General features: G+C 26.9%; 1 protein-coding gene across 1 annotated transcript; it reads right to left on the minus strand.

Annotated features, from left to right (window-relative positions):
- Positions 1-9454: 9454 nt before the first annotated feature.
- On the minus strand, positions 9455-13905 carry LOC112601552 (calreticulin). The gene is made up of 5 exons (XM_025349242.1): positions 13583-13905; positions 13190-13498; positions 10513-10973; positions 10206-10400; positions 9455-10144 (listed from the first exon to the last, which is right to left on the minus strand). The coding sequence occupies exons 1-5, from the start codon at positions 13680-13682 to the stop codon at positions 9986-9988; spliced, it is 1224 nt and encodes a 407-aa protein (XP_025205027.1). The 5' UTR covers positions 13683-13905; the 3' UTR covers positions 9455-9985.
- Between the last annotated feature and the right edge of the window lie 1383 nt (positions 13906-15288).

A 15288-nucleotide genomic window follows, 5' to 3' on the forward strand; every position in this document is an offset into this window, starting at 1 on the left:
TCGACGCCGTGCACAAGCCATTTTTTAATATTGTATGTGCAATACTTTGAATCTCACCGTGGTCCGCAGACTTTCGCAGTACAAAAATTATCAAATCTTCGTCTTAAACACCAATTGATAAATACGCCATACGTTACAATGTGTCAATATTGGTTCCTCTGTAGTCTATAGATTAACATTTCTTCCAATTTTTTAGCTTGCCTGCCTTGCATATTACATACATAATCACGCGCTCAGTGTGCATTAATTGTCTTTTCGAGCACGCGGAGCTGCACATTCCTATAATAATGTAATATTATACCGTCGTTCTTGATATAGATGCTTTGGGTGTACTCCTTACCCTACATTTTACCGCGTAGGTGGAATATAAGTATATAATATTACGCATGTTTGTGATAATCCAGATAAAATATTTATGCATACCTACATGTACATTGTATGATATTATAATTATTTAATATTTATTATTATTGTTTATAACTGTAACACCTAAGTATTATTATTATTATTTTTGTTACTTGTTGTTGTACGACACAGTATTTTTTCACAGTATGTGGACATTTGGAAAACGTCCATTCCTTTCCTCCATTCCGTGGGTCACATCATCGGCCCAATCATTCTAATGAATACCTCGTTACAATCACGAATAATAATAAGAAATATAGCAACAGCGGCTATCGGTGAAACACAATATTGCTTATTTCTCCTTCCTTCGAACGCATACGATCCGAGAGAATCCGTATTGTAAAATGTATTAGTATTTTTCTTATTTTCGTATACTCATTAGTAATTTGTCAGATCGCAATGTATTTTATCTTATTTATAATATATACCGAGGCGTGACGTGACGTTACTCGGTCGATTTTCATTATTATTTTCGTGTTTTATTTACACTATATACCATCGCCGACATAATTATGTTAAAATTGTGGTCCGTAATCCGAAGCGAGACCAAATTAAAAATCGTTTGTCCAGCGGGCGTCCGGCATGACACGACGACGACATGCGTATTCGGTAAAATCTATTTTCTCATTATTAATACATAGTAATACTGCGCTGCGAGGCTACGACAAATTTTGTAAAAATTATTTATTATTGTAAATTTTATATTACGTGTTCTGATAAAAAAATCGTATTATTTATAATAAATATTTTCTGTGATTTTAGATTTGCTTACTCAATTGTGAGTATTTTTTTTTTTTTTTAGTGTTAACTACTTTATGTTTGTATATATATATATATATATATATATATATATATTATATATGGACGGTAGAATTCTCCAAATAACACTACTAAGTGCTAATTATTATTAATTAATACAGTTATATAATTATATAATAATGTTTAGATTATAATTTTATGTTTATTATTATTTTATTATATTATATATCATTAATTTTAGTTTATAAATATTTTTTTTAACGTCCATTTTTTTTTATATTTTCACTATCGTTTATTTTTTGTTAAAAAAAAAAAAACCCTATTAAACTATACTTGTTTTGTCATTAGTGATATGTTATTTAATATCCTAGTTTATTTTGTATAAAATAAAAAAGCAGGACACAGAGTAAATGACTTAAATTATATGATGCATCTATTGTACTTATAAAAATATAACTATCATAAATTTATTGCAAACAAATAATATAATAGCTTTTGAAAATATTGTTTTGAAAATAAAAACTTGAATATATTTTGATATTTCATCTAAATCAATACAATAATAACTATTTATATAATATGCAAATATAAACGATTGAGAATGTTAAATATTATGATTAAAAATATGTTATTAAAAATGGTTATACTGTTAAAAAAATAAAATAAATATGTGCATATTTAGTGCGTACTACTTATTATTGATCATACATTTTTAAAATATGGGTTACTGTAATGGATGTGTTGTATTTAAATTCATTGGTAATGTTTCTCAGAATTTATGAAATTGCCGATTACATGAAATCGGCGGCTTGAAGTACATATTACTGCCGATTGCGTTAAATCGGCAAGACTTTCTTAAAAAAATTATAAAATATAATTCAATATAAATTAATGTGTTATACTTATGATATTATTTAAAACAATGGAAACACAATAAAATCTAATTGTAATAGTAAATTATGTTTAAAAAAAAGTTAAAAAAAAAAAAATTGAAAGTTATAAAAATATATTTAATGTTATAAAAATATATTTAATGTTATAGGTTATACCTATATTTATGCATTTGTAATTTTGGTAACTACGGCCAGAGTGGTGGATACGCCCATGGGCGCACATTGATTCAATTTTAGGGGGGAAAAATATGTCAAAAGTCTCAAAATATAAACTAAATAAAAGTTTAATCAGATGCGTATTTAGACGGGAGATGGTAAACTGCGGCAAAATTTACCTTTTTCTAAAAGTCGATATGTGAACTGCGGCAAAAAAATAATTAAGATTATACAATCTGCGACAAAACCGATAAGATACATCATACAAACTGCGGCAATTTATTTTATATACTTATACACGTTTATTGTTTAATTAGGTATAATACGTATTACGTGTTATGGCAGCTATTAGTATCTCTTAAAGTACTAGGCGTAAAAATAAAGAAAACCCAATTTTTAAAATTGAAAAATATATTATTATTAAAAATTAGATCGTAATGATTGTATAATCAAAAAACCAATTTTAAAATTAAAAAATATTATTATTATATTAAAAATTAATTAAAAAAATTGTTTAATTAAAAAAAAAAAAAAAAAATAAATAAATAATAATACAATAGGTATCTAATTAAATTGCCGCAGTTTGTATGATATATCTTTCGGTTTTGTGGCAGATTATATAATCTTAATTTTTTTTTTGCCGCAGTTTACATATCGACTTTTTGAAAAAGGTAAATTTTGCCGCAGTTTACATACAGCCATTTAGACATAGGCCTTATAGGCCCGAGCCTAGAGCGGTAACATTTGAGGGAAGCACATTTTAACGATTTTTTTACAAGATTAAAAAAAGTATTTTTCATTTAATGAAATAAAATTTTACATAATTTTTAATAAATTTAAAGTTTTAAGTATAATTAATTTGTAAATTGCAAAAAAAGATATTACGTGCAATTTAATTTTCAATAATAATGTATCTTTTTTTATATAATAATACTATAATATAACATGTTGTATATTAAAATATGTTTTATAAATAATTTTAAGAAAAATGGGGGAAGGCGGCAAATTGGAAAGCACCTATAGGCGGAAAACCCTAAATACGCTACTGCGTTTAATCTATGATTAATCTTGAGCACCTACCAAGTCGTCAATACGACTAATGACTATACTATATACTCGTAGATATGTATATAATATATATTTTATTTAAAATCCCAATTATAGTGATAAAGAAAAAAATAATTGCATGTTCTTTAGGTAACTAGATAATATCTATAATGGTAATACTTTTTATAAGATCATATTATTTTTCCAGTGGAGGGGGTTAATTCTCTATCTTGCCCCCCTAAAGAACTCCCATGGCGTACGCCTAATCATGTAATTTTTCTTGCTTGAGCATTTTTTCGATGTGCAATTCGTACGGCAGATACAACGCGATATTTCCTTGTCCGGTTGCAACTGACCCTAATCGAACGAGTTCCCGTGAAGAATATTCATTTGGTTGAATGTCTGCAATCGTTAAAGAACAGTAATTTGTAGGCTTGTAGCAGCCAACTGTTCCGTTCCAGCCATGTGCTCAGAACCCCTTCTTTATAGTATACAAAGAATATATAATATATAGAATTATTTTATCAGGTAAATATTAAATTAAAATAGGTTTATAAATAAATAAAAAATGCAATCTCTTATACTCTTAATTCTGTACTAATCACTTCAGTATTGAGTAGGTACTTCTACGTCTTCGCCTTTCCGATATTCCGGAAATGTAGGATCAAATGTACTAGATGGATCAAAAAGCATGTCCAACATATCCTCTTCCAGCGTTCCTGTCATTATATTCTCTAATAATTCTCGAGGTACTTTTATTGCCAGTTCCATTTGTGCTTTTTGACCAAAAGCTGCTTCATATTGAGTCATATTTATGGCTTCGTGATATGTGGTATTAACGTCCCATTGTACAAGAGTGAGTCCGTAACTCCACGCGGTAGTTTTGATGTCTCGCATTCACGCCACCAGTGAATCATTTAACGTACAATTATCTCTTTCTACAGATCCTTGGCTTTGTGTATGACGTGACCGACCGTTTACTAGTGTTGGACCGGGCCATAATGATGCTAATTCTGTTACAATACCGGTAGTGAATTCACGACCATTATCGGACTGCAGAACACGAGGGGCACCAAACGTCAAAAATATCTGTAATAGTTCTTTTGCCACATCCGTAACCTTTTCGCACTTCAGAGGCCGGAAAAATGAAAACCTAGTCGAATAACGTTCTTTGTAACGAAAAACAAATTTAAAATTACTGTCGGGCAAACTTTGAAAATCAACAAGGTCCACTTGCCCGCATTCGGCGCGTTCATTTAACGAGGAAGATAAAATAGATCGCACAACAACGCCTCGCGCACATTTTTTTTTTTTTACTTTTCCACACACCTTTCACAATCAGCAATGTAAGCTTTTACAGCAGCCATTGTGATATTAGAATAGTGCTACATTATTTTTTTGTGTGTTTTTGTCTCACCTTTATGTCCGCTGGCCACATGCACGTCACGGATAATACCTACTGGGGAAACTCTCGACTACTGCCATGATACGTCGATTGCGCTTCCGCCGCACTCGTCGAACGCCGGCTACCAGGATTAAATTAAATTTCTCACGGACATGATAATACCGCCTGTCTTTATTTATAGAAGCGTCGTCGGTTAAAATTCTTACAGCTTCAGCATCTCGTTTTGCTGTCCATTTAGAGTTCATAGTTTAATAAACTCAATAGGTACCTAATCTAATTGATGATTAAACTACTATAATATCGCAACTTATAAGCGCACTTATCGGGCCGATTTTAGTAACGATGATGTAGAAGAAAATCAAAACGTAGTCGAAAAGACAGCGGTGCGACTAACTCTGGGTTAAAAATAATGGGTGCGGTGATTCGGTAATACCAATGATCACGCTTACGATTTTGTTAATTAGTTATTCATAATTATAATCACCACCATTTGTGATAATTATTTCGTAATAATGTGTTACCTATCGAATTCATCTGAATCGGCAAGAAAAAGTGTGCCTAATCCATGAAATCGGTAATCAAAATTTGTCGATTTCGTGAATTTGGTAGCCATGTTGTCGATTTCACGTATTCGGTAACAGCGTTGTTGATTTTATAAATTTGGCGTAACAGTAATATTGATGGTAATATGGTACATTGGTACCTATATTATATTGTATACTAAAATCAGTAAAATCAATCATGATCGGAAAATGTCTGTCAACCTACTATTACGTAGGTATTCTACTATTCATTTCATAATAATGTATTGATATTAATATTAAAGTAATCTATTTTACTAATATTATTCAGGTAGATTGATTTTCATTTTTTCTGAGAACATTGCATTTTGTATTATTAGCATCTAATTATTAATTATTATAATGATATAAACTTATTGTTATTAGGTAGGTACCTCCTTAACGTAAAACAGTGTGAATGGTATAAAATAAATTGATGGTAATAGCTTAAAATCAATCTATAAATTTTCAAAATTTAATTGTATGTAGTAAAAATGTAAATTTAATAATATACGTATACCTACATATTAAGTTTTGCGTAAAACGCGTATGAATTATTGTTATGAAAAAATTAATATACATAGTTATTTATCGTTAAAATATGTAATTTCGTTTAAATATCTATAAAATATTACGATTATAATAAATTTCTTAAATTTTTTGGTTTCAGTATGAACTTACAATTATTTATATGAAAAATATTTTATTAAAATTTCAAGCTTTATCTGTAAATAATTTATGCATTTTTAATTACAAAATAATTCCCAAATTTTATGCGATTTTGACGAAATTTGTACTTGAATTGTTTGTAAAAAAAAATCGTGTCTAAACAATAAATATCTTCACAGCTTTTTTTGATTAATATATGAACAAATTGTTCATAACCTTCTATTAATTTTTTAAACTTTTTGACAGCGAAAACATTTTTATTTAGAAAAAAAAATTCAAATGTCAAAGAGTCAAAATATTTTGAAAATTTTTCTACGTGCAGAAATATATAATATCAACATTTAGTGAAAAGTATATACAATTTTCCATTTTTAAATTACATCAAAAAAACGATAAAACATTTGAAAAAATAGCTATTTTATGATATTTTCTTATTTTATTTTACTTTATTTTTTTGATGATATTCAATGCTGTTATACTTTAAACTTTAAACACTTATAAAAAATTAATTTTATTATATTATTAATAAAACAACTAAATATTGGAATCCCATTTTAATATATCATAGTAATTTTTATTTTTTAGAAATACAGACTGAACATCGGAAATCATGTCGATAGATGGATAAGAGTATCAGTCAAAATTTTAAAAAGTATAAGTAAATATATAAATTTACATATTACACAGTTTAAGTATTGAGCAAAAATGTTTTTTAATATCCTGGAATTGGTTGCGATTAAGCCTCTATTTAAAATTGGGAATAAAGTGTCTATGAATAATAATTATAGGTTCATCTTAAAAACTTTTCAAAACTATTCGAAAAATTTATTAAAACTAGACTGATTGATTTAAAAAAAAAATAGTTTGTTATCAAACAATTAAAGCGGTTTTAAAAATGCTCTGTAACAAGTCTTTCGATTTATGTGTACTTAGTAATAATTTTGATAATAAATAATAATAATAAAACGTTGGCAATATTTTTAGTCTTAGCCAAAGTCTTGGACACAGTTAACCATGATATTCTATTGAACATATTAGATTTGGAATAAGTAGTTCAAGCTTAAACTATTTTAAAAATTACCTATAAAACAGATAATAAATAGTGTAAATAAATTAAGTAAATGGTAACACGTGTGCAATTAAATACATACAGTGTACCAGTGTACCACAGGGTAGTGTTCCGGAACCAATTTTTTTTTTATAAATATAAATGTAATCTGTGATATTAATATTGATGAACTTTTACTCTTATTAATTTGATGGTATGCTGATGATACTTGTTTGATTTTTTTCTCATAAATATTAAGGTGATGTGTATGAAAAAGCCTACGGAGGTTTTAGTCAGATAATTAATAATTTAAATGGGTACCTATAGAAATCTAGTCTTAAATGTTGAAAAAAACTGTATTCATGCCGTTCTCAATTAACAAATATGTTGATAATTGTTGCATATTCAGAATTTATGTAGGTAATTACGCTTGTTCATATTAATATTGATTATAAATATCATGTTACATGATCGGTGGACTGTCCATCGGTCTTTACTCGTTAGTAAGTACTGAATAGACACATCTAATACTTAGTCATTGCGATTTAGAGAGTTAACAATAAAAGACTAGAAAATACGTTCGTGTTATTATTCATATTAATACTAGACAACAATAATTAAAATACTTTTTCAATTTCACATTAACAAAATGTATTACTCATAATTCATAAAACTGTAAAATTATTTTTAAAAATAGTGGAAAAAATTCGATACTTAGGAGTCGATAAATTTGATATTAATATTAGAAGGAATTCAGACATTAACAATTTTACTTTATAAGTGATTATATTTAAATATTTTATAATATCAAATGTCAATCATTAATAAATAAGTTTGAAATTTGTAGATGTATATTTTTTTTTAATTTTAGAATACAAAAAAAATAAATAATTTTAAATTGATAACCTTCTAATAATTTAGTCGATTGACTTTTTGTTAAGTTATTATCTTCTTTGATTTCATAAGTATCTAAGTTGTAAGTTACTACATTCATAAAAAAATACAGGAGCGTGGTAATTGATTGGGGTAACAATAACAAAATAGATAAGAGTCTTATCTGCATTGTGGTAGTCGCTAATCACTGTATAAGATAATAAGATAGTATTGAGTACTTGATAGTTGATGTTGATACTTACAGTTACAATTTCTCATGTTCAGTGTTCAATGTTCATTTTATACTCTATAGTCAACATAAAATTGTCACCATTTATAATAAATTTTGTAAAATTTTTCTATTTCATAATTTTGTCCTTTGTAGTCGAGTACTATTTTTTATTCCTTAGGATATATACATTTAGTATTTCAGTACCTAGGTATTCATCCTTTATAATTAATAACTCTCTAAGATATGGAACAATTGATCTTAAATCGTTTATACTTTACAAGTAAAATATCAAATGATCTGCCTGGTTGTATCAATGATATAACTTTATTTTTCAATAAATCATAGTTATATTGTTATTTGTACTTAATGTTTGAATTTAACTAATTTAAGGTACCTAATGAATAATCGTTTTGAAAATTAATTTAGTCTATAAAAATTTGGTGGATGTGTTATCATTTTTGTTCTTATGCGATGTACCTCGCCAAGCTTCAATAATAACTATAAAACAATAAAAAAATAAATATGCATCAATTTCAAAAAGATTTTAGTGCAATAGTGCTATTATTTTGGATGAAATAGCATTTGTAGGTTTAGATGGGAATATGATCACTATTGAAGGTAAAAGCTCTTACTGAACAATTCCTTGTCTTGGGTTATATTTTCTAATGGCTATTCTGCTTGAATTCTGTTTAATAGCTTTGAATATGAGATTATCAAATAATTGTAATTTGTCCTTAAAATCAGTCGACGATTCAATTAAAATAATGATCTGGTGATTTATAGTTTGTCTGAAGAATGTAGATTTCTCTATAGACTTGATAAACCTAAAGATCCTTTGATAATATTTAATTGAAAAAAAAAACACATTGGCGTTTAAAAGGTCATGGCCCGTTTCTACCAAAAACGAAAAAGTTACAACTTTTGTTTGTGATAAAAAACTGGAAACCAATGGTTTTCATTTTTAAGTAATATAATATGTTGTGGTATGTATAAAACATAGTAATGTAACATGTAAGTGATAGCAATGATATCCCAATATTCCCAATGAAATTAGTAGCCTATTATTTTAAACAATACACCCTAGTGAAAGCAGTAGTGATTAGGATGATGAACAATAACTGTGAAATGTGTATATTTTAATTTTTTTTAATATAGGTATGTACAATAGCTTATGTAATTTTCCATCGAAATCACATCTAAGTGAAATTAATAAAATATTTTTTTCAATAAATGTGAATTTTAAGTTCTCAATAGTCACAAACAAAGACATGTAAATTAAAATAAATAATACAACATTATACACAATTATATTATGTAATTTCATTGCAATCATACAAAATAATATGTACACAACCTATTTGTAAGGGATTAGATTAAAAGGAAAACAAATAAAGACGTTCTTAAAAAATTATTTTTATCCTATTCAATTTTTATTTTATACACAATTTTTTTATAAAATAGTATAAACCTTAAGTAGTGTGGTTTTCTTCTGTTACTGTAGTACTACAAATGTACAAGCCATAAGTAATCCATATTGTTGACAAATAAATATATAGAAAAAGAAGATAATTTAAACATAGTTGACCTTAAGAAAAACAATTTTTAAGTAGGATAAATTTACCTAGGGAGTTAATTACAAATGTAAACAAATATATGTATACAAACATCAATATTACAAGTATAAAGGTGACTGATATTTTAAATTTTTTTTACATGATTTGAATTATTGTAAATTAACAAGAAGTTCCTTAGAAGATACGAGAGGGTTAGAAAAAAAATTAATCGCACACTATGTTAAAAAATTATAGGTGTGAGTGCTCAATGAAAAACAATAAGTGGCAGTCCTAAACTGGTCGGATAAAATTTAAAATAAATAATACAGTAAAATTATAATCATATATCAACTTAAACAATGACATTATACACACAGTCTTTTTTTTACAATTCATCGTGGGCTTCTTCAGATTTGGATGCAAGTTCTTCATCTTCCTCTTCATCCTCCTCATCAGGTTGAACATCATCAGATTTCTTTGCTTCTTGTTCTTCTTTCTTTCTTTCTTCTTCATCGAGTGCTTCCTTCATCTTCTTTTCACCCTCCTAGAATAATTAACGTAATTTTAAAATTACATTCAACATTAGAAATATAGATTGTACTTACATATCTTGGTTTCCAAATGGCATTTGCTTTTTCTTTAGCTAATTCAATGTCATCTGTGATCAAAACATTGTTGAAAATAGTACCAGATTTTACTTGCCACAAATCGAAACCAATAGCACAAATTTCTTTTCTTGCATAGAGTTTGTCATCTGGTTTGTATTCTGGGTTGTCGATTTCAGGATGTACCCATACTCCCTTTAAATATCATAAATAATTTATAATGTGATTTATTCAATTTAATTTTTTTTTATATAATAATCAATTAATTAAAATATAAAAATAGAATACAATTTTAGTTTATTTATACCTTGTAATTAGGATTATCTATTTGTTTTGGTTTCCATTCACCCTTGAAATCTGGGTTATCAATCATTGCTGGTTCCCATTCACCATCCATTTCATCGTCCCAATCTTCTGGTTTAGTGGCAGCTGGATCAGGAATGTGTTCTGGCTTATCCCAATCTTCTGGTTTCTCATCATTAGGATCATCAATAGTAGCCCTTTCATCCCAATCTTCGGGTTTCTTAGCTTCAGGATCCTTGATTTTCTTAGGAGGCAAAAAGTCCCAATCGGCTTCTAATTCACCAGATTCTACCTTTTCATTGTCAATTAATACTTCATAAGTATTATCAGACTTTACAATAAGTGTGTAAACATGAGTGTAAACATCATCACGACAACGGATGTCTTTATTGATCAATAAGTTTTTGCCATTATAGCTGAAGATAACATGCACTTTCTTAGTACCAGGTCCACAAATGTCAGGTCCTAGAAATAAACAAAAACTTTTGGGTTAAAAAATGAAAGTTACAAATAAATTAAAAATAAAAAAAAGAAAGAAGTAAAAATAATGATTTACACAATGAAATATAGCATCTTATTAAGGAAAAATATTTACCATTTAAAAATTGATTTTTATCATTATCTTATAATAATTTAGTTATTTGTCAATCATTTTTTTCTAGAAATAGGTACTCAAATAAATGTAACTACTCAATATTAAAAGATAATTATTTTAAGTATATTATATAGTATTTTAATAAGTAGATAATATTATCTCTGAAAAACAGTTATCAAGGTATGAAGTATCCAAATTATTTTAGTAACTAAAAAAAACATTACTTCATATTATATTCAGAAAATTTATGTGTGTAACATAACAAAAATCAATTATTTGAGTATGTATATTTACAATATACATACTCAAAAAGTTAAACAGTAATGTATAAGTTTATTTTATAATACAACAATGTGTATTACTTGTTGAAAAAATACTTGAACATAATTATGATCAACAATCAATCAGTTATTATAAATAGTTATAAAAGTACTTCAGTTTCAATATTATAAAGCATAATGATTCATGATGAATTTTGATTTTCAAGCGTTAAGAGTATCCTAACCTATTAAAACATCATTTAAATGCAAATTATATTTAACTAAATTATCAGTATTTACTCCAAATTTAAATTATGCTAAATCAGTTAAATGTAAAAGAGAATTAAATAATTCACAAAGAAATATTTTATTACATTTTAAATGAAAATATATAAAAGAAATGTTATCATGCAGTAGTAATAGATATACCTAATGACAAAAAAATTAAATTCCATTTAGACTAAAAGATTGTAGTCAAAAAATATGTATACACCTAATAAATAACACTACCTATCAAATAAAACAGTTATTAATTTTATAAATAATATTTTATATTTCTATGTCATCATAACAAATTTTTACAATATAAAACCTTTATTATAAAATAAATTAAAATTTAATAATTAATAGATACTTAACATTTTATCTCACCTTTTTAACACCATTAGTTTATTTTCCTATTTACATGAAAATAAAAAAAATTGATTACATTTATAATAGTTACAGATATTTTTTTTTAATGACAGAAATCAATTTAATAATAAAAAAACACTGTTTACTCATTAGTAACAAGAGGAAATAAAAAGGTAATGTTTACAATTTGCTTAAAAAAACAAATTCTCAAACAACAATATCTACAAATCAAAAACTATTTATTTAATATTAAATTACCACTTTTCATTATACTTTACATATTTATAGACATGTCATTATTATTTATTGAGCAGAAAAAATGGTAATTACGTTTTTTTTTTTTTTTAATATTGAAACAAAATCTAATCTGTAATGTTATCTTTATTTTAATTATATATTTACTCTAATATTTTTCTATTTTAAATACTACTTTCTTTATGATACAATTAACTTTCTCCAATAAATATCACTTCATAAACCACAAATGAAAAACAAATAATAGTAAAATGTTGTCTTTAAATAAACCTAGTTTAATATTTTATTTTTATGTCCAAAATTAATAAATATTTTATTAACAAACAAAAATTAATTTTAAATTAAATTTAAGTAGTATTAAGTACTATCCGCAGAATTATATAGAATATATTCATAAGTTCATACCAATAGCTCAAAGAAATTTTAGTATAATTTAATAGTTATAGATTGAATTAGATTTTTTTAAATATAATTAATATATTGTTAAAAGTCATTTTAATAAACTTTACATAATATTAAATATTTCAATTGGTAATATAATTAATACATTTTTTTATTCAGAATATAGTCAATTAATAACTTAATCAAGTATTTTAATAAATCGACTTAAAATAAATTTAAAAATTCAATAGTTATTTCTCTAGTATAATTTTAAGTAAAGTATTAAATGTTTATATTTTTTATACAAAATATCTATACTTTATAAAATAAATGACAGATACAACAAAAATATTTTTAAAAACTTTATTATATATTATTTATTTATATTAAGTACTTTATGAAGTTTGTATTTAAGAGAATATATATATATATATATATATATTTATGAATATTCAATTGTCACATCCTATGTATGGGGCATATTACAGATTTAAAAAGTACTATTGAGTTTTGATACCTAATATAATCAATAAAAAATACTATAAAAATATACCTACCGAACATAATCTCGTATGGAGTTTCACCGTGCATTTTCTTTGGTTCCAAATCACAGTTGAACAGCTTAACATAACCACCACCGCAATCAATATTCTGTTCATGTTTGACTGTGTACTGGATGACAAGATCTTTGCCTTCATTACTGAACGGTGTGAATTTTTTGGATAAGGCATAAAACCGAGCATCCTGCGACGTCTGTATACCCTTGTCAGCCTCGACATCATTGTAGAAAGCGCCTGAGCTGTGTACAAACTTACCGAACTCTTTGCCGGGATGTTCCGAGTACGTCCATTCGTTCTCAAACGAATCTATGGAACGATTTCAACATAAAATTAACATTCATCTAAGCGGAAGTTTTGTCAAGCATTTTCCAAAATTAGAATAATACATACCATCGGGGAAGTTCTCTTCAAAATATATTTCAGCACTGACGGCTAGGGCGGTAGCCAGACAGAACAGTGCGCATAGCGACAGCTTAGTCGGTGCTCGCATTCTGTACGAATATTATATTATATATTAAATAAATATATACTTAACAAGCGTCACAAATCTTCTACCGACGGGAGAACGCCAAATGACGGTGTCGGAATTTGTTGCAACGTCAACAACCTAAGGAAAATAGACGAGACCGCCAGCGACGAGCGCGTTCAGGTACGTTCCAGAGGATCGAAGAGTAATGCGTACGCGGGCATTAGTGAGTGGTGACGACGACGGCGGGCAACCGGGATATCGCACTTCGGATATTTGAAGTCAAGACAGATGGACACCGACGATTGGCCGGGTCTTTCAGCCAACCGGCGCACAACACGCCGCGACGGTCGACCGCCGACGCCGCAAATAACCTAAAAAATAAATGCGACACGACCGCGGCTGCCGGCGAAACCACCACCACAGATGATAAGTGCCGCCAAAATTTGAACGCATTCATTCAAGTGTTCACTATTCATTTATGTCAATCCATTGATTATAAATAAATTATTCACGTATTATCCTATTTTATCGAAGTATTTAATTTTAATGGGTAAAACTTTTTATTTTTATATTATCAAATGTAAATATTTACAACTTTAGATGTAAGTTATAGATACTTTGATAAATGAGTACCTTATTGAAATTTTATCTATAGCTTATTGAGAATCAACTATTAAAATTTCTAATAATAATCAAATAAAATATTTAAATTACTTGCAAATATTGTGAGATTTATTAATACTATTAATTAAAACTAATAATTATTAAAAACATTAGGAATTAGGTAACTCATTTTGTCATGCTGTTCTCATCTCATAATTATACTAATACAATCGTGATCTCTTATCACAGTTATTATACTATAAAAAAAATAAAAAAGTAAGTACCTACCTACCTCATGACCATATTTATAATTTTGACACCACTGAGCGGCACTTATGAAGCTCCGTTTCTATTTTATGGAGATGATTTAGTGTTACCATATACGTCTTCGAAATATACTTTTTTTAAAGAAAAACTAGTTCAATTTTATACATTTTAATGACCAATGACTAATCAACAAAATTATCGATTAGTGATAAATTGATAACTGATAAGTAATCACAAAACTTGTCATAGTAAAATAATGAAACAAAAAAAATAATGTATCTATTTATCAACAATAGTTATCACCAAGCTTTAAAAATAATTAAAAATATATGTCGTTAGTCAATCGAATAATTAATTTGTTTATTTTATAACTTAACGAAACAATATTATTTTTTCTACTAAAAATGTTTAATAAAAAACAAAATATTAACATAATAAAGTATAATTTTGGGACAATTTGCAATCCCAAAACATTTAATAGGAATAACAGGACCCTATATTCAAAATGGGAAGACATAGTTAAACTGACACTTAAAAGTTATAATAACCCTTGTCCCTAAATATAGATGACAGGTGTCCACTGTTCAATGTAGTTAAGCAAATACAAATTATAAAAGTTCTATACATAATTCTTTGTAATTTTTATAAATTTTAAGTACGCATATCACGGAACAGATATTTATATGGTTTTGTATTTTTTTTTATTGTTTGATGAAACAATATCTAGTATTCTAGTTTATCAATTTTTCACTAAATT

This window comes from Melanaphis sacchari, unplaced genomic scaffold, assembly GCF_002803265.2.
Source record: "Melanaphis sacchari strain LSU unplaced genomic scaffold, SCAv2.0 Contig79_pilon_pilon, whole genome shotgun sequence".
Taxonomy (NCBI): Eukaryota; Metazoa; Arthropoda; class Insecta; order Hemiptera; family Aphididae; genus Melanaphis; species Melanaphis sacchari.

Bases quoted from the DNA above. Each gene is read 5' to 3' on its own strand.
- LOC112601552 (XM_025349242.1), bottom strand. From the start codon at position 13,682: ATGCGAGCACCGACTAAGCTGTCGCTATGCGCACTGTTCTGTCTGGCT. The intron at 13,499-13,582 runs GTATGTATTATT...ATCGTTCCATAG, and splicing joins TGAAGAGAACTTCCCCGATG to ATTCGTTTGAGAACGAATGG. The intron at 10,401-10,512 runs GTATAAATAAAC...TGATATTTAAAG, and splicing joins TAGATAATCCTAATTACAAG to GGAGTATGGGTACATCCTGA.